Source organism: Melospiza melodia, chromosome 9 (assembly GCF_035770615.1).
Source record: "Melospiza melodia melodia isolate bMelMel2 chromosome 9, bMelMel2.pri, whole genome shotgun sequence".
Lineage (NCBI taxonomy): Eukaryota > Metazoa > Chordata > Aves > Passeriformes > Passerellidae > Melospiza > Melospiza melodia.
This window is the reverse complement of record NC_086202.1, coordinates 35537659-35557757: the sequence shown is the minus strand read 5'-3', so window position 1 is coordinate 35557757 and position 20099 is coordinate 35537659. Positions and strand designations below refer to the sequence as shown.

At 44.8% G+C, this 20099-nt stretch overlaps 1 protein-coding gene across 1 annotated transcript; it reads right to left on the bottom strand.

Annotated features, from left to right (window-relative positions):
* Positions 1-1270: 1270 nt before the first annotated feature.
* On the bottom strand, positions 1271-18688 carry TSPAN15 (tetraspanin 15). Its single transcript, XM_063164227.1, has 8 exons — positions 18567-18688; positions 14081-14266; positions 12278-12352; positions 9854-9949; positions 8326-8442; positions 5988-6035; positions 4568-4684; positions 1271-2042 (listed from the first exon to the last, which is right to left on the bottom strand). Exons 1-8 carry the CDS (start codon positions 18660-18662, stop codon positions 1896-1898), a joined length of 882 nt encoding a protein of 293 aa, XP_063020297.1. The 5' UTR covers positions 18663-18688; the 3' UTR covers positions 1271-1895.
* Positions 18689-20099: the final 1411 nt, after the last annotated feature.

Sequence of the window (20099 nt, the reverse complement as noted above, 5' to 3'; positions counted from 1 at the left end):
CTCACAGCTGTCAGAGCACACACACAGAATAATGCACGGCTCTGGGATTTTGTGGAGCTGCCTCAGCCTTTCAGGGAGCAGCCAAGGAGCATTTCCTTAAATCAGGTTAAGGATGCATCTGTGAGGAGCAGCCCAGCTGTGGCTGCTCCTGCCAGGAGCACAGGGATTAAATCAGATCAGCATTCTTCACCCACCTGAAGACAATTTTCTCATCACCTCTCTGGGAAGGCAGCTGAGCAGGGAATTGCTGCATCTCTCACCTCCCAGAGGCACCATCCCTCCCTGCAGTCCCCATGGCCTGGGTGCCAAGAGCTAATTCCCTCAGGTCCTAGGGAATGGGAAGGGTCAGGAGCTTCCGAATCAATCATTTATTAAGCAAAATCACACTTTGTGATTGTCAGGTTGACATCACTCCCACCCAAACACCGTGAAGGATGGCTGAAAATTCAGTACAGCCCACAAATCTTTGTAAGGGATAAATGCTCTCCTGTATCCCAAAACACTCTCCCCATTTCATTTAAACCACCTGAGGTTTAACCACACTTGTGCCACCTCCTGGTTTCTGGGCTATCTCATATTTTACAGCACCCCTACATTTACATTTATTAAAATAAATAATGAATTATTATAATTTAATAATAAATTTAATGATAATAATTCATTATTTATTTTAAAATAAATAAACATTTTAATAATAAATTATTATCATTAAATAATAATAATAACAATTATTATTATTTTTAATTTTGATAAATAATAAATTATTTAAATAATTAATTAAATAAATTCATTAAAATAAAAACCCCTTAATTTTGTCGTCAGTTTCTCTTCTATGTCGTTCCCACCTTCCCAGCCCAGTCCCTGCTACAAACCAGCTCCAGCTTTAGCTTTCCCACCCTCCCAAGCTGCTCCTCCTCCCTCTCCTCGTACACCAACCCGCCCTTAAAACACACCTTGCTTTTTAACTTACCAGAACGCATGATTCGAGGCAGAGCCCAGGAAATTTTGGGTGAAAAGAAGCAATTAAATATGTAAGTAGCAGCCACTAGAGTGTGCTGTGGACCTGGCACTGCCCCTGCTGCACTGGGATCTGTCCCTAAAAACCATACAGGAACTGGGTGAATCCTTTTTTTTGCTCCTGGAAATGCACGAAGTTTGCTCAGAAATTCTTGGTGAAGGCAGGGAGTTAAGCAGCAAATGCTGGGTTTTGAAGAAAGCAGGGAAAAAAATGTCCAGGACAAGAAAATAAAATAAAACAAAAACAATAACAAAAAGCAGCAAAGAGACTTCATTTTATAAACAAAATCCACATGTTTTTGTTTTTTTTTAAGAAAAAACGACTCATTGGTTTTATTTCAACAGTAAATCTTAGGAACATCTCGACATACAAGAACTCCAAAAAAATATAAAGTCATAAATCACCTAGTTAATTTACTAAAGGGGAAAAATACAGTACGTCCAAGACTCAAACATCTTGTAAGTTTGTACAAAAGCCACACAGTAATAAACTGCATTAAAAAATAGATCAAGCATTACCTGACTGATTTGACACTGGCATTTCGCAAGGCACTGAGCAATGAAAGCGATCAGCGTCACATCCATTACTGTCAGTAAATTCATCATGATTAGCATAAAACCCCACTATTAAACACAGCTTTCACCTTCCCCGTGTGGATCAGCAAGAAATCTCTCTGGAAGGAGTAAGGAACAAAGCTGGACGAGCACAAACACTCAAACCTGACATCCAGGGATGCAAAGAGAGCTCCTGCAAATGGAAGCCCGGCTCTTCCCCAGCTCCCCGGCTGTGTCAGCTCCCAGCAGTCACTCAGAGGAATGGATGCCCCTCTCAGTGTGCTGGCTGTCCCCTGCACCCTGGCGTGCCCAGCTGGTGCCCATCAGCCCGGGTAGCACAGGCAGCAGCCAGCCCCGGCCCGCTCGGGGGCAGGAGGAGCAGCCCCAAAGAGGCTCTGGCCCAGCTTGTGCTCCGAGATGATGTCCTCCACCCTGGTCACGTACAGCAGCGTCAGCAGCACGCCCAGGAACTGCCAGGGAAACAAAAAAAAGGGCATTGTCACATCACACACGGTGTCAGCTTTGGATTTATAGCTTTACATCATTTGAGAAGACAATTTTCGCTATTGTTGTTTTTCTATGCATTTAATTATTTGTGTTATGGTTTTATATTGGGTTTGTTGTATATAGAGATCATTTGTATATAGGTATTTTCATGTAATACTTCTTAGGATTTGTGTTTAGAGTTGTGAGGGTTAGATTTTTATTATTTTTTGGTTGAGATGTCACAGACATGTTTTATGGAAAGTCCTTTCCTTAGGATTTTTCCTCCTGAGAAGCTGAGAGGCCTCAGAGGAAAAGAAAAACAGTGATTATCTGCTGCTGTGGAATGCAACAGGTGCATCTGGGATTGGTCTCATGTGGTTGTTTCTAATTAATGGCCAATCACAGCCCAGCTGGCTCGGACTCACAGAGTCACAAAATTTGTTATCATTCCATTCCTTTCCTTGCTAGCCTTCTGATGAAATCCTTTCTTCTATTCTTTTAGTATAGTTTTAATATAATATATATCATAAAATAATAAATCAGCCTTCTGAACCATGGAGTCAGATCCTCATCTCTTCCCTCATCCTGAGACTCCTGTGAACACCACCACATACATGGTATTAAGTTTGGATTTATAGTCTTTACATCATTTAAGAAGTTATTTTATTTTTATTGTTATTTTTTTAAGGGTTAAATTTTTTGTTTTATGTTTTTTTATTGGGTTTGTTGTATATAGAAATTGTTTGTATACAGGTATCTTCATGTAATGCATTTTAGGATTTGTGTTTAGAGGTTGTGAGGGTTAGCTCTTTTTATTATTTTTGGGTTGATGATGGTGAGAGAGAGCAGAAAATTTCCAGAGTAGAAATCCATTTTGATTTAAGCGAAATGCACATCTTTGAGTTATGTCTACAGTCTGAAAACACAGCTGTTTAGTCTGACTGCCTGTTCTCATAAAAAGCCTAAGCTCAGAAAAACTACTTCACCCAAAAATAAAGAGAGGAAGACAGAGAGATAAAATAAAATAAAGAGAGAGACAGAGAGGCTGCTGTGAGAACAGGTGAACCTGACCTAAGAATTCTTTCTGATAAAAAAAGAATTAGCAGCAAATATCATGCAAAATTTGTAAAAATGAATATGTAAAAACCTATTGTGAAACTGCAGTATATGGATTTGAGAGAGAGATTTAAAAAAATCCAGATTCCCTAGAGGTGCACATGTCTTTTAGGGAGAGGAATCTCCACGTGCCTCCAGTGCTGTAATAAACATACCAGCTTTACAACTTTCACAAAGTTGTGGAGTTTTATTTAGCTCCACAAAACAATGGGATTATGTGACAGGGATTTTAAATATTTTATTATTGTTTAAAATTGTAGCTTTGTTTGTAGTATTTTAAAGATGGACTAATTAACTAATTATGGATTTATTAGGTTTTTGAGTATAATTTTTTTTTTATCACTTACATTAAATTCAAAATTGAACAGGATTTCACATACTGACAAATGAGATTTTTGATTCAAATGCCAGAATGCAACCCCAGCTCATCAGTTACATTAAATGCAAAAAGAAAACCATGGTTATGGTCAAATGGGATCTCACATACTGACAAACGATTCAAAAGCCAGAATACCACCTCAGCTTATCAGTTACACTGAATTTGAAAATAAATTTATGATTATGGTAAAATGGGATTTCACATACTGACAAATGAGATGTTTGATTCAAATGCCAGAATGCCACCTCAGCTTATCAGTTACATTAAATTCAAAAAGAAAACCATGGTTATGGTAAAATGGGATTTCACATACTGACAAATGAGATTTTGATTTGATTTGATTCAAATGCCAGAATGCCACCCCAGCTTATCAGTTACATTAAAGAGAATTGCCTCACCAAACTCTCCAACAGTGAAGCTACTAAATGACCAGAATGCCACCCCAGCTTATCAGTTAAATTCAAAAAGAAAATTATGATTATGGTCAAATGGGATTTCTGACAAAGGAGATTTTGGTTAAAGTGCCAGAATGCCATCTCAGCTCATCAGTTACATTAAATTCAAAAAGAAAATTATGATTATGGTCAAATGGGATCTCACATACTGACAAATTATCCGAATGCCAGAATGCCTCCTCAGCTTATCAGTTACATTAAACTTGAAAATAAATTTATGATTATGGTAAAATGGGATTTCTGACAAAAGAGATTTTGGTTCAAGTGCCAGAATACCACCTCAGCTTATCAGCTACATTAAATTTGAAAATAAATTTATGAATATGGTAAAACGGGATTGCACATGCTGACAAATGAGATGTTTCATTCAAATGCCAGAAAGCCACCCCAGCTTATCAGTTACATTAAAGAGAATTACCTCACCAAACCCTCCAACAGTGATGCTACGAAATGACCAGAAAGCCACCCCAGCTTATCAGTTACATTAAATTCAAAAAGAAAAGCATGCTTATGGTGAAACGGGATTCCACATCCCCACAAGCCAGACGCTCCCCCTCACCTGGGGCAGCAGGATGCCCAGCAGCACCCCAGCCATGATGCTGTAGTTGTCCAGGAACCAGATGAGCACGGCGTTGGTGCAGCCGCGGACGTGGATGACGTGCTGAACGCTCAAGCGCTGCAAAACACCGGGGGCAGGGCTCAGCAGGAGCTGCACTGCTGGGAGATACCTGTGGCACCTCAAAACTCTGGGAGCCACATGTGGTCTGCCCTCCCACCCCTTTAAACCCACCGAGTTTAACCAAAACCTCATCAGTAACTCTTCCATCTGTTGTCAAGCTGCTCCACTCCTCAACAAATCACTCAATTTCTTAAAAGTCATTCTACACCCAAATAATTAACTTCATTGTCTTAAACCTGCTTGTTGCAGCTATTTTTCAACAAGAAATGCACCCAACCCTCCTTTAAGACCACTTGGCAAGCAGAGAGGTCTCTCTTCAGCTTTCATCTCTGCTCCCAAGTTGAAAACGCATCAGTGGAAAAACATAAATTGTTTGCAAAAAAAGACCCTAAAAAGGACAGGAACAAGAGGATTTGGGATTCAGTGCTGCAAGCTGTGCTGCTCCCTGACCCCAGCCCATAATACAAAAGCACTTGAGGCTGCAGAGGGCCCTGAGCAGTGCATGGGGTGAGGTTAAGCTGGAGTGCTCGCGTTGGAGCCTGGCTGCAGCGTTCAGGTGATTAAGCCACAAATCAACGAACCTGAATGAAGACAAGCTGCATTTAAAGATGACCAGTAACCCCAAAAACCAACAGCCCGGGCTGGCATTGTGCTCCAAGTGCCTCAAACGAGCTGGGGAGAGGAGGTTTCCAGAGCAGCCCCTGCCCTGCCTCCTCCCAGCAGTGCAGAACTCAGGGCAGATCCAATTACCGATTTCCCCTGCTAATCACTCTGCAATTACTGCCTTGAGCTGGCAGCCCCTCCTCGGGAGCCTCTGGGGCTGTTCCCAAAGGGGAGGGTGAAGGAGGAGGCAGCCAGGGAAATCCCGATGCTCCTCCAGGTGTGCCACCGCAGGCTTAAAATAAAACACCCATTCCTGGGGTATAAAATACCTAAAAACACCTTTTATCAATGCCGATTTTACTCAGTGAGAAACTTTGTTTTTTAAGTACTAAAAGCTTTCCCCAGCTCAAGTCACTGCTTCAAATTTTGAGAGCAGCTTTTTGTGCATTAATTGTGCAATTAGCTTGGGGAAGTTGTCAACAAACAAGGAATCAAGGAAAATGAAAAGAAGGGAAGAGACAAAAATCAAACAAGATGAGGTTTTTCTCACATGTGGAAATTACTCCATGAAAAAAGAACCATTTAAATTGCCAATTTAACTGCCTGGCAGATGAAAGCACACAGAAAACACTTTTATAACAGACAAAACAAGAAGCAGCACCCTCTGCCATGCCAGGGTGGGCACTGGCTACGTTACCTCTTGGTCAATGGTTTTGTATCCACACATAGTGTTGATAATGTCTGTCTGAAAAGAAAACAACAAATATGAACTGCAGCAGGAAACTAAAATCACAGAAATATTATTTTTACCCTGTGTTCACCCAGCTCACAGAAAAGCAATGACAGGGTTATTTCCCAGCCCAACAGTCAGATTTAGTCAGAGCTCCACAGGATTTTAGAGCAATGAGTATTGTCAGCGTGTCACTGACAATTTGAGCCATTGCCATCCAACAAAAGCAGGGTGGCACCAGCATCCAAACCAGGCTGTGACAGAGCTGTGTGACACAGCTGCTCCCACAGAATGAACAGCTGGATTTCCTTTTAGAGCCTCCAGAACTTAACACACCTTATTACTAAAATCAGGGGTTAACACAGCCTTCGTGCCAAATTGATGACAAATTTAAGCTCAGAAATATTTTCAGTTCCAAATAACTTCCAATACTATGAGTGCTGTTTACAACGCTAAATTCATTACAATATCCATACAATACCATTATATACATGAATATAAAACTCGTATGTTTAAAATGAGTTAAAATGAGACTGAGTGCTGGCATTCACCACAGACTACTAACACATTTTCTGCAGCCATGTAATGCCTTCTGTGGTTTCCAAGGCTCTACCTTGAAAGCCTGGAAAAGCCAACCTGGAAATCATGAAAACGAAAATCGTCCAGGATGTCGTGGCATAAGCAAATGCACACGGGGAGATAAGTGCATTGGAAGCAGAGGATTGTAAGCATTTGGGAGTAATTTCTATCTGCTCCACTAGTGTAAGTGTTTAATAAACAATTTGGCATGAAGATAGCTCCTTTAGAGCCCAGCACTGGCTGCTGTTAGCAGGAGGCTTTCACAGAGGATCAGCACCCAGGCACCCACATGAGCTGGAGTTTTCCATGACTACAAAGCCCATGAGTAATCACAAACCATATCTGCAGCTTCCCAGGACAGAAACCAGCCTGTGTTTGGAAGGATTTGTCAAACACAGCAAGACTGATGCACGTTCTGGTTGTTTTTTCCTGGGGCAGCCATGCACAGCCCTGGCGCTGGCTCCACACAGGGCTCAGCACCAGCATCTCCTGCTCAGGGCCACCAGCCCTCACCATGCAGGGACCACACTTCCACCCGGGGCTTCTCCTGCCTTCCTTCAACTTCCCTGAGCTTCACACCTCGTGGGATGCACGCAGCTAATCCTCCCTGCCCCAGCTGGCAGTGAATATACTCCCTGTTTTTCCCTGGAGAAGTTTTAATTTCAGTGCTTTCCCTTTTCCTGAAGGAAAAATCCTGAGTTGTTCTGCTCCATCCAGCTGCAGGTTCTTATTCTAAAGCAGCTCAGACTCAAAGCATGGTGTTCAGGTTTGGTTTATGAAACTAAATCAAAGCTCATCACAGATTTAAACAGACCCATTCCCACACACCAAAAATGAGTGTGCACACACAATAAACACCTTCCCGTGACAGACATTTCTCAGCAACACCCAGCAGGATTACTGACACAACCACTGCATCTCTTTTTCCCTTTTTTTAAATTAAACAGCCATGCTCAAGGCAGAGGTTGAAAGGGCAGCCCAAATGAGGCAGCAGCAGAATATCCATCACAAACTCTGCTCTTACACACACCAAATCTCTTTATCTCATGATCAGACTGGAGACCAAACCCCAGAGAGGCAGGGGCTGCCTGTACTGGGTAGTTGAGGAATTGTTCTTTATCAAATTCAGCATTACATGCATCCCTCAGAAGAAGAACAGTGAATTACAGAATCAATTAAAACACATTTGCACGAAAACCAACCCCTGCTCCTGGTGCTGCCAGCACCAGTTAGGTGCAGACTGCAGTCCCTCCAGGGTTTTACAGGCAGGAGGTTTTCAAGGATAGGCTGGGACAAAACTGTGCCCACAAGCATGCCCTCACCCTGAGGTCACATTTTTGGGTTATTCTGGAGATGACAAGGTCATTCTGAATGGTTTTTGATCCACTCTGACCCCCCAGCCATGGAAGCCACCAGGGCCCAGGCTGCCTGGCAAAGCTGGAGCAGCAAACCCTGGGGAAAACACCAACAAAAGTGAATTTTAAACAGCTCTGGTTCAGGTGAGCCACGAGATTAGTGGAGCTCCCAACATCCCTGTTGGGATCCTCTGGGAGGTGGCTCACTGAAATGGACCACAGCCACCACATCTAATCCATTATTTCCTCCCTTTCAAGCTGCCAAGCCCCACAGATCCATCAGGGGAGGAAAGGACCCATTTTCCTTCACTTCTTGCCCCAGGTTTCCTGAAATCAGCTCCTTTTTGGGTGAACAAAGTGCCAGGACTCACCTTGTTCCTGATGCAGCAAGTGTAGGGCACCCCACAAGCCAGTGGTCCTGGAGCCTCGCAGTTGTGGTACACGTTCTGGGACCAATCTCTGTAATCCTCCCCACCACAGCACTTGAACTGGAGAGAAAAACAAAAATAAAATTTAAAAAAGACACAAAACTCAATGATCTTTAAGGTCTTCTCCAACCATATCGGTTCTACGATTCCAAAAGGAAAAGGAAAACAAAATTTCTACCTTAAACTCTTTGAAAACAAAGTGAGAATAAAACAATTTTAAAATCCCTGAGCTTGCAAAAAATTCTATTTCCAGCTCTGGCCATCATTCAGCAGTGCTTTTACATTGACCTGCAATCTACCTCTGCAGTTGTTTTAAGGGTTCCAACCACATTTCCAACTGGATCTAACAGACAAAAACATTGCTCCAAGGCATAAATTCATCTCACCAAAACGTTGTGGGTGTAATTTAGAAGAACTGAAAGCTGGCAAACAAGTACTCTAAGTTTACACTGACTTAATATAAATATTCCCTTTATAATTTAAACCAAGGGGAAAGGAGGAGCTCATTTAATCACTAACATGAACACAGCCATCATTTTGGGCAGTGCATGGAAAATTTAAAGCATGATGAAGCCTAATGACAAAATTTCCTCAGGATGCTCTGCTTCTGACAGACTTTCCATGCTAACTTTGTTTTCCAAAGCAGGCTGCCATCTCCATAACGATGTCCTAGAACATGTGGAGCACTTCCTAAGTCAATTTTTTAAATTACCATTACTTGGCATGGTCACAGACATCTCACATGGGCCCTGACATCACCTTGCTGAACACTTGTTGCTTCTTCTGCAGCCTCTGAGCTGCATGGCAGAGCTCCTCAATAACCCAATAAACATTTCAACAGATCAGCCTTATTAAAAAATAACATTAAAAAAGGCTGTGAGTCAACGCCACGTGCCATTAAGTAATGCCCAGCTGGGCTCAGCACAGTTTCTGGATTTTAATGACAGGTAAATGCTCTTCCAGTGGTGTCTCCCACAGCTCTGTGCATGCCCTCCAGAAGCCACACAACTGTGGCAGCCTAAATGCCACCTCATTTCTCTTTATTTCTCTTTTTCCAGTGCCTCCTGCCACCAAGATGCTTCTCAACCTCCTGCACCAGCCAGCAGAAGCACTGAGTGCCAGGCATGGCTGGAATTTAGCCTGAATTTGTCTCAATCCAGCTGTGGGGCCTCTATAAACCCACAGGTTTGTAGGATCTGACCCTGAGCATTAGAATTGCACCTGCCAAGGCAAAAAAAAAAAAAAAGCTGCATTTTGGGCCTCTCTTTTTGCAGTGATGTTTTAAGTTTTGAAACCATTTAAACGGTTTTAAATCCAGCTGGAATGCTGCATGAGCCCAGACCTCAGCAGCAACACCATCAGAGATGACAGACAAAATCTCATCCCCCTCATCAGTAATAACCTGGTTGGCACGCCACTGGAAAAACTCAAAGCTCAGTTAGTCCAAGGGGTAAAAAACAAAACAACAAACCTGCTTTTGAACAGAATCCATGATGTTCTTGAAGTCTAAGTCATCATAGTAATTCTCAATTCCTCTTCTAATGTTATCATTCAAAAATTTGATTGTCTAGAAAGCAAAAGGAAAAACAAGATCCATGGGTTGCACAATGGGCACATGGGCTGGAACAGAGTTAGAAGAGCAGCTTAAAGTGACAAGTGTAACCAATGTCACCACCTTCCAGGAATTTTATTTTCAGTGAATTTTCCATTAATTTGATTTTCCAAAGAGTCCATAATTGCCAGATAGAGAGCTTTGCTCCAGATGGAGTGGAAAAAAAGGTGTGTTTTATGTTTTACAGTGGTTGTTTTGAGAAATACGGCAGTGAGGCGGCAGCAGATGTAAAATGGTGTCTCCTCAGCATGGCATACTAAAGTTAAATCAACAAAGTGTTTTTAAAGCTCAGAAGATGAGAGAAAATAAAAAGGATATTTAGTTTTTAAGATCCAGCACAATCTCAGCACAGCAAAACCAGGGACCAACCACTACCAGAATGTAACAACTCTCCTTTCAATCCAGCTGCTGAAATGACAAAGTTAAAGCCTTGCAGCTCAGAAAACCTGAAATACACCCACTCATCTGCTCAGTATTACAAACTGCAACACCCACAAAGTAACCAGGACAAAAAGGATCATCACATCAGTGATGAGAAATAATACAGGACCCTCCTAGCTGGTAAAAAACTTCATTTAGACTCTACAGATTTGAAAAGGAAGTAGAGAAAGAAATGGGGAAAATGCACATGACATGCAAAACAAATAGGACATACATAGAGGCTACCACAGTAAGCTTCCATAAATACTTTCTTGTTCCCCCCATACTGACCCAAACTTCTCCACTAACCCTGAAAAACAAGGGAAGAAAGCTGTCCCTAAGTGTAGCTGTCCTGCTATAAATGAAAGCAAAGGCATCTAGTATTTGCCATAGTGAAAACATTTATGTTTTAAAGCATTTCTAACAGAATAGTCTGCTGCTTTCTGTGCAGAAAAATCAAGGGTTGAAAACAGCTACAGCATGCTTGTCAATAATGGAGTCTCCTGTATAAATTTGTTATGTTTCTTATGGATGTGGGCAGGGAAGGGCTGTCCTTTCACTGAGGCAAAACATTTGGGCCATTAAAAAACAACAGCCTCCAAATCCATCTGGAAACGTCCCAAATCAGCAGCCAGACCCAGATGGCCAAACAGAAGAAGGCATTTTGTCCTCCACCAAGAGCTGGAAACTCATCCTGCCTGTATTGCACATTTGTAGCCACCAGATTTCCTCCAAGCTCCTTAACCTGGAATTCCTCTCCAGAACGGTGACAAACCCCATGGCTGAGCCCTGAAAAGCATTTCCTTATCTCTTCCACAACCACTCCTCCCTGGGAGGGGAACACCTGCTGATAAGAGGCCATTGAATGTCACTGCATGGCTGATAAGAACTATAACATCCCATTGGGAGATGCTCTGCCCAGGGGGAGGAGCCAAGCATTGCTACCCAGATATAATCCAGGGGGAGGAGCCAAGCATTGTTACCCAGATATAATCCAGAGGGAGGAGCCAAGCATTGCTACCCAGATATAATCCAGGGGGAGGAGCCAAGCATTGCTACCCAGATATAATCCAGAGGGAGGAGCCAAGCATTGCTACCCAGATACAATCCAGAGGGAGGAGCCAAGCATTGCTACCCAGATATAATCCAGGGGGAGCAGCCAAGCATTGCTACCCAGATATAATCCAGAGGGAGGAGCCAAGCATTGCTGCCCAGATATAATCCAGGGGGAGGAGCCAAGCATTGCTACCCAGATATAATCCAGAGGGAGGAGCCAAGCATTGCTACCCAGATATAATCCAGGGGGAGGAGCCAAGCATTGCTACCCAGATATAATCCAGGGGGAGCAGCCAAGCATTGCTACCCAGATATAATCTGGAGATTCTGGAACACCAGCACAGCTTTCTCCATGGGATTCCCCAGAGGAACAGCAGCTGCCTCTCCTTCCCCTGGATCTTCAGAGGAAGAATACATCCTTCTCTACAGGATCCCTGCTCCAACAGAACCACCCCTGACACTGCAGGAGGGCTGAGCCACATTTCCAATGGGACTGCCACCAACACCCTGACCCACAGGGTGTCAGATTGGGTTCTGACTCTGGCAGTGTTGTTCTACTGTACTGCATTGTTTATTTTATCCTTTTATTTTCTTCCCTATTAAAGAACTGTTATTATTGCTCCCATATTTTTGCCTGAGAGCCCCTTAATTTAAAATTTATAACAATTCTGAGGAAGGGAGGGTTTACATTCTCCAGTTCAGGGGAGGCTCCTGCCTTCCTTAGCAGGCACCTGTTTTTCCAAGCCAAGCCAGCAGCTGTTGTTTAGCAGAGCTCAATCCTGCCAGCACCTGAAGCAAGCAGCTCACCTGGTTCCTGAAGATCAGGGCCACCACTCCACCTGTCAGCTCGATCAGCAGGCAGATTCCAAGGATGTACATGAACTGCAGGAAAACAAGTGCAAGTGAGTCATTAGCCAGAACTCCAATTACTCTTGCAATTAGTTCCTTCGAGTCTAGCATTCTATTGCCAATAGACTTGGCTTTCAGCATGGCATTTGAAAGGAAAATATAAAATTATAGGTTTGTTCTTATGAAACTGTCAATGTCAGGAGAAAGCCTTTTTTCCTCACTTAAATTATTCTGGGTTTTGCCCAATTGGCAAGCACAATATTTTTCTGCTCTGAACTGACTCAAAACCATTAGATGAAATTATCCTGCCAAGATATTCCTTTCCACACCAGCATCCCAGAGAAGCACATTGATGGGCTGCTGAAAACAAACCACACTTCATGTTTTTATGCTTCCTACAAAACCAGTACTCACCTGTTAGCTTTCAATTAGTGGATAAAGCAGCGGCACACCTTAAGATAATCCAAACCACCTTCTTCTACACTGCCAGTGCTAAATCAAAGCAAAATTCCAGGCTTAGTAGCTTTTAATGTGTTGCTTCCCACATTTATTTGCCTGTGTATGTGCACGTGCACACAAGTGCACTCACACACAACCACGTGTGCATCCATGACTGCCCATCAAAGCACGTGCAAAATGTGAAAAATATTTAAAAAAACGCATTGCACTGTGAGAGAGCTGCTGCATGCCAGTATTTGAAATGTTTTTCCAACCCTTCAGGCATAAAAGACAGGTGTTGGGTGAATTTAGGTCTGCTGTGTAACAATGAGCTTCATCAGGAGCGAATTTTCCAGATCCCTTGTCTGAAAATAATCCCTCGTGCTCTCCCCTGAAAGCTGCTTTAGCTCCTGTGTGCTCAGGGTCAGGAATTCACCAGACAGGTGTCTTTTCTCCTGCTAAATCTGGAATCTGCCTGGGAAGCTGGCATCAGGGACTGCTTTGTTCAGTGCCCAGCTGGGTTTGCCTCCAGGATGGGAACAGAAAATGTTCCTGGCATCCAACACACCACCATGCTCAGTGGGGAAGAAGCCTGAGGAGGGGCTCTCAGTAAAATTCCAGTATAACTTCAAAATCCATGGTTATTTCTGGCCTTGCCCTCCAAAACAAACCAGGAATTTAGCATTTTGTTACTGATGTGACAAGGCCAGGCTGGGTCAGGTTTTGAGCAGCCTGGTCTGGTGGAAGGTGACCCTGCTCACTGCAAGGGGCTCAGACCAGGTGGCCTTTAAAAGGTTCCTTCAGCCCAAACCCTGTGTGACTCTGTGCAGGTGGAAATGAAGTTTGCACACCTTCATTTTAATTAGTCACATGTGCAGCTTCTGTCTGCAACCACAGGAATTTCCCTAAAATCCACCTTTCCAGAGGCACTGGGGAGAAAAACCCTGTCCCTTTCATTTCACCCTCTGAAAGCTGCAGGTCTCACTCTGAACACACATTTCTGCATCTCCCCTCTGCACTGCACTGCCCAGGGAGGGCAGACAGACTCTGGCCACTGAGCCAGGACTTTTCCCCTGAGCTGCTTCCTGACACCCAGCATCAACAGGCACGTCAGCAGCTGAGTTTGCACAAGTGACTGATAATATCTCACATTCCTGCTCGTTTTCCATAACACCTGAACTGAGATTCAATTAAAACTTTTAAAAAAGAAACCTCATTAAAATATTTTTCAGTGCAGGCATAATTCTGGGTGTGAATTCAGAGGACAGTGGAAAGCAAAAGCAACGAGCCTCAGAAACTAGGAATAAAAATTCCAACACTTACTGCTTGCAGGAGGCATAAATTGTCTCTCAGGGAAGCCAGTACACCCACAAAGGACACCAGGAACATTACAATGCCCAGAAGTATTAAAATAATTGCTGGGGCTAGAAAGGCACTTTCTAGAGTTTTGTACTTCTGTCTTTCAATTTCTGCATAAATCCCAACGGCGAGGACGAGGGCTCCGATCACCTGGAAGAGAAACAGATTGTTTAACATCAATAACATGTTGTTTTTTCCGCCAGTAAACACAGAGATGACAGGCTGTGAGTACACAGGAACCTGCCACTGCTCACTTCAGGATTCATTATAAACAATGAAACCCAAAGCAGAAGTTTGGATTAAAAAAAAAAAATTAAAAACTCTCAAAGACTAAAGAAGAAAAAGAGCTGAGTTGGAAAAAAAAATGAAAGTTGTTCACTTCAAAAATATATTTCATCATGTTTTAACATTCTGGTAGTTAAACTAATCAAAATATACATCAGTGGCTGAAATGTAATTTATTACCCATCTGAGATCACGTATATTACATATATGAGCAACTGCCATGGCATTAATGACTCTCCTTTCTGTGTTTGTCTGTCCTTCTCTCTGTGTGTATAAATATACAGAAATATTTATGTGCTTCTAACAGAACCAGTTTCCAGGCTGGTCTGCAAACAGCCTGTCTGTCCCTTCATATTAACTCCTGCTGTATTTGGGCTCAGTAAATACAGTCAGATATTACCTAGCCGGAGAAAGGCACCAGATTTAAAAAAAAAAAAAAAAAAAAGAAAAACAAACAGCCAAGTTCCAAGTTTGAAATTATATCACTTCCTTGAGCAATTACCTGATAAAGCTGACAAGTGAAATAGGAAGGGACAAATTTCATTTAACAAGGTAAAGACATTTCAATCAAAATAATCAGATAAGTCTAAAACATTTAGTAATAGGAAGGGACATATTTCATTTAACAAGGTAAAGATATTTCAGTCAAAATAATTAGTTAAGTCTAAATCATTTGGTATTAAAACTGCAGCGTGGTGCAAATCACTTTGAATTATGCTGAATTTATTAAAATTAAAAATAGCCCACAATAGCTAATTACAAAAATTGCAGTGGAAAAACTTCGCTGCCGGCTCCAGCAGCCAGACACATCATCAGGGAAGGGACCAGACACAAATCAATCATTGTGGCTATGTGATAAACAACACTCCTCTTTCCTGACCTGACATTGCCACAGGAAACACGAGTCTGCTCTCTGCACAACAAGGCTTCTTAATTACACCTCCGAATTTTTAATTTCACTTCTTCATTTTGGATGTGACACAGTACATCCCACACAAAGGGCCAGAGGGACTCACAGTGTGAGTTACCAGCTCGTGAGCCAAACAGCTGAAATACTTTTTTTAATTATGGGATAGCTTAAAATAAATAGAAACTTACTGGAAGTTCCTGATTTTCTATGGAAATGAATAATGACACCAAAGGACAACATGCAGGGAATGCCCCCAGTTTGTCATTGAAAGAGAGAAAATTCTCAGAAGGGTTCACCAATAAAAAAGAAATATACTGAAGCTATTTAAAAAGCAACTCAAAATTTGAGCAAATTGAGAGCAACCCCAAAACCAGATTCTCCTGCAAACACTGAAGTGCCATTACCAGCAATAACTCTTGCCTGGTAGAGTCCTTGTTTAAAAAGTAAAAAAAAAATAAACACTGGATGGAAACCACAGGTATTAAAGCTTGATGGGGATTATCAGAATTTCAGAAAAGTGTTGTTTCAAGACCAGAACTTTGTACTGAAACGTCTTTTTCTTAACCACAGTTTTCTCATCAAAGCATTAAATTTCAGGGGGATTTCGACTAAAAGGTCCCTGGGAGTAAAATACAAGATACTTCCTACTTTAAGAACTTAAGATACATAAATACATAGAGCATCTTTATATAGACATATCCTCATCCATTTTCACTTCCATCTGTGCTCCCACACCCTCCAAGATTTATGCTTTCATTATCTTCTATTTTCTTAGGTATTTAATAAAATTATTTTCAACCTTTTCAACCTTGGCGGCAAGGAGCTGTGCAAACCCAGCAAATCCATCCCATCCTGTGCCTGGGCTGGGGACACAACATTTCCCTCAGGAACCAGGGGCTGTTTACAAAATCCTGCATCCCTCACAGCAGCTCCAGCCTGGCAATTCCAGCTGTGAGCTCAGGAAACACCGACTGCCCTGACTCACACCGAGTGAGCATCCTCCAGCAAACACCAGGGGATTTCTCTCTGGGGCTTCTGCACACACAGGAGCTGCTTTCCCAAGAGAAAGGAGAAGAATTCATTTATTAGCAGAAGCTTTAACCCTGTGTTTGCAGTTCTTCCTCTTAAATAAAGCTTGGGTTCTGTTTAAAACGCTGGATTTTGTTTCAGCTGGGCAAGAAACTTACATGGCAGCCCCATTCACCCCAAATTACACGACAGCCCCATTCACCCCAGTTTACATGACAGCCCCATTCACCCCAAATTACACTACAACCCCATTCACCCCAAATTACACAACAGCCCCATTCACCTTCTCCAGAGGTGTCTGGAAGAGTTACAGTGACAGCAGTTTTTAAAAAGCCCAGGGTGACAGGGGAAACCACAAGGGCTGTAGCAAACATCCCCCCCGGCAATCCCAGCAATGCTTTAATTTCCTTTCTGCTTTGGATAAGGCTGGTGTTTCATTCCTGGGGGTTTAAAGCCATCCTGGGGACTCAGATCTGGCACTTCATCACCCGTGAGGTACCAGAGGAACTGCAGCAGCAGGGAGGGAACCGAATGAACTCGGCATCCAGCGGGTCAAACCCCAAACAGCAGCACAACGCCACAAACCACCCAACGCTCAAGAAAACCAACGCTCCCACAGCTTTACTTCCATTCACACTGATCAAAAACCCAAACCCAAACCAACAGAGTCAGCAGCGCTGAGAAGAGAAGTGACATTTCCAGCTGATGAGATCTGCTTGGCTGAGCCGCCACAAAAGGAAATGCCCACACGCCTCACACGGCACCAGCAGGACGATGCCCAGCACCAGCAGGACACTGCCCACCACCAGCCACCCCAAAACACCCCCCCTGTGCTTCCCCATCCCTCCTTCTCCCCCTGCCAGCCCCCATCCTCCCCCCTGCCAGGGCAAACCATCACCCCCGGCCAACAAATGGAAGCTCTGGTTTATAAACCAGGGCAGAGCATTGAGAACCCAGAGCCAGCGACTACAAAGAGTAAATAAAACCCTCGGGCTGCCTGAAAGGGGCTTTGTGCTCCGGGGATGGATTCAGAAGGGCCCTTTCTGTGCCCCCGGAGGAATGTTTACATCCCACCAGCCAGGGCCCTGCTGCCGACTGAAAACGCAGGGCAGACAACGAGCACGGACCTCTGCGAGGGACATGCTGCAAAAAAGGGCCTGGAAAATAACACAGAATTAAATAAATATATTTGAATTTCCCTTTTCCCGAAACCCACAACGGCAGAATAGCTGTGGAGGAACACAGGGAGCATCAGGAGTCTGAACCCAAGGGTTGGTTTGTCTGCTAAGACAGACAAAAGATATCCGAGATCCCAAACCGCCTGAATTGCACCCGAACTCTTTGCATTTCAGTCTTTGTTCATTAAATCCCAGGGTGAATCTGACACTCTCTATCAAACCTGGTGGATCTAAGCCTCTTCTCCCACGCAGCAAAGCAAAAAAAAAAAAAAAAAAATCCTCATGCTCCCAGCTGGTAAACACCATGTCAGACAAAACCAGACCAGCCAAACTAGAACTCGAGCAGCGCTTCAAGTGAAAAAGCCAGATAGAAAAACCCCTGCCTGAGCACCTCTGACACCAGCACCACCTGGAGCCAGCATGTTCCAGTATCCCAGAGCCTGAAAAAAGCACCTGTAAAAATCAAAGAAAGAGGAAGAGAGAGAGAAAAAGAGAAAAGAGGGAGGGAGGGAAGGGAAGGGAAGAAGGAAAAAGAGAGAAAAGAAAGAGAGAAAAAGAAGAAAGGAAGGAAGGAAGAGAGAGAAAGACCGACCCACTTGCAAAGGGCCCCAAGGGCTCCTCCAGCCCGGGGGGTGCCTGCTGTGGATTTACCACACCTCAGAACTCGGTGCCCACAGCCTGGTCCCACCACCTGGGACTCTCTGGCTTCACCTGGATGAGGACAGCAGGTGCCACCCACCTGTGCCTGTCCAGCCTGGCAGCCTCACCCTGCCGAGCTCAGGACATCCCCACACAGCGGGGAGAGACGCTGTGGGCAAAGGCTCCGTGTGGGCAAAGGCTCCGTGCGGGCAAAGGCTCCATTGCCCACCCGCCCCGCAGGCAGAGCCGCGTTCCCTGCGCTCCCGAACCGTCTCCACCTGCCAAACTCCCAAGCCACCCGCCAGAACCAGTCTGTCCGTCCCTCGGCAGGGTGTCACGGCCGTGGTGTGGCACTCCCGGTGTGACAGCCGCGGAACGCCCCCGCACTGCCGGAGCGGCCCCTGCTCACCCAGAAGGTGGTGGAGTAGGTGATGAGGCTCAGCTTGAGGCACAGGTACGAGAGCCGCCCGCAGTACCGCGCCTGCTCCGGGTCCCCCGCCGCCATCCTCCGCGGCACCTGCCGGGCCCGCCGCCGCCCCTCAGCGGCCCTCCGCCCCTCAGCGGCCCTCCCCTCACCGAGCCCACCGCCTCTCAGCGGCCCTCCGCCCCTGCCCGGCCCTCCGCCTCTCCCGGGCCCTCCTCCGCCCCTTGCCGGGCCCGCCGCCCCTCAGCGGCCCTCCCCTTGCCGGGCCCGAGGGCCGCCCCGACGGGCGGGCCCCGCCAGCGCTTCCGGCACCGGGAGCGACAGCGGGAGCGGTGGGAGCGAAGCGCGGGAGCGGCTGCGGAGCTGCGCCTTCGCCCGTCGTCTTTATTTTTTTTTCTTTTTTTTTTTCCCCCCCCTTTTTTTCTCTCTTTTCTTTTCTTTTCTTTTCTTTTCTTTTCTTTTCTTTTCTTTTCTTTTCTTTTCTTTTCTTTTCTTTTCTTTTCTTTTCTTTTCTTTTCTCTCTCTTTCTCTTTCTTTCATTTCTCTTTCTTTCATTTCTCTTTCTCTAGTCCCCCTTCCCTTCCCTTCCCTTCCCTTCCCTTCCCTTCCCTTCCCTTCCCTTCCCTTCCCTTCGCGAGCAGACCCCTGGCCGCTCTCTCTCCTCTCTCTCTCGGGCTTTTTCCCCGCAGCAGAATCAGATCCGGCTGCTCCCACGGGAATCTGGCAGCGCTGCCCGCATCCCCAGAGCTCTGTCATGGCCATTGGAACAGCCGGGACAAAAATCCGCCCCTGGGAAGGCTTTTTTGGTGGAGCATCCCAAAACTGGCTGAGCAGAATTCCTGCTCCAGGGTCTATCAGCAGAATCCCTGCACCGGGGTCCATCAGCAGGATCCCTGCACCAGCATGAGGAAGCATCCCAGGGCATTTCCCCCTCTCCGTGTCACCCAGGCCATTGCACACGCAGGGAGGGTCAGGTGTGACCGTGTTCACAGGGGTCCGAGGATGAGGGAAGAGACGAGGACCTGACTCCATGTTTCAGAAGCCCGATTCATTATTTTATGATACAGATTTTATTAAAATTCTACTAAAAGAATAGAAGGGAGGATTTCATCAGAAGGCTGGCTAAGAATAGAATAGGAATGGAATGATAACAAAGGCTCTGTCTCGGACAGAGAGCCCGGGCCAGCTGACTGTGATTGGCCATTAATTAGAAACACCCACATGAGACCAATCCCAGATGCACCTGTTGCATTCCACAGCAGCAGATAACCATTGTTTACATTTTGTTCCTGAGGCCTCTCAGCTTCTCAGGAGGAAGAACCCTAAGGAAAGGATTTTTCATAAAAGATGCTGTGCCAGTCGGGTCCTGCCCATAACAACAGCACAGTGCACTGGCCGCGGGCCGTGCCTGTGTCCATCCCCATCCCCATCCTGCCGGCTCCGAGCTGGATCATGAACTGTGAATTCCATCGCTGCCTCCGGGATGCAGTCAGCCCTTTCCAGCCCGCCGTGCTGCTC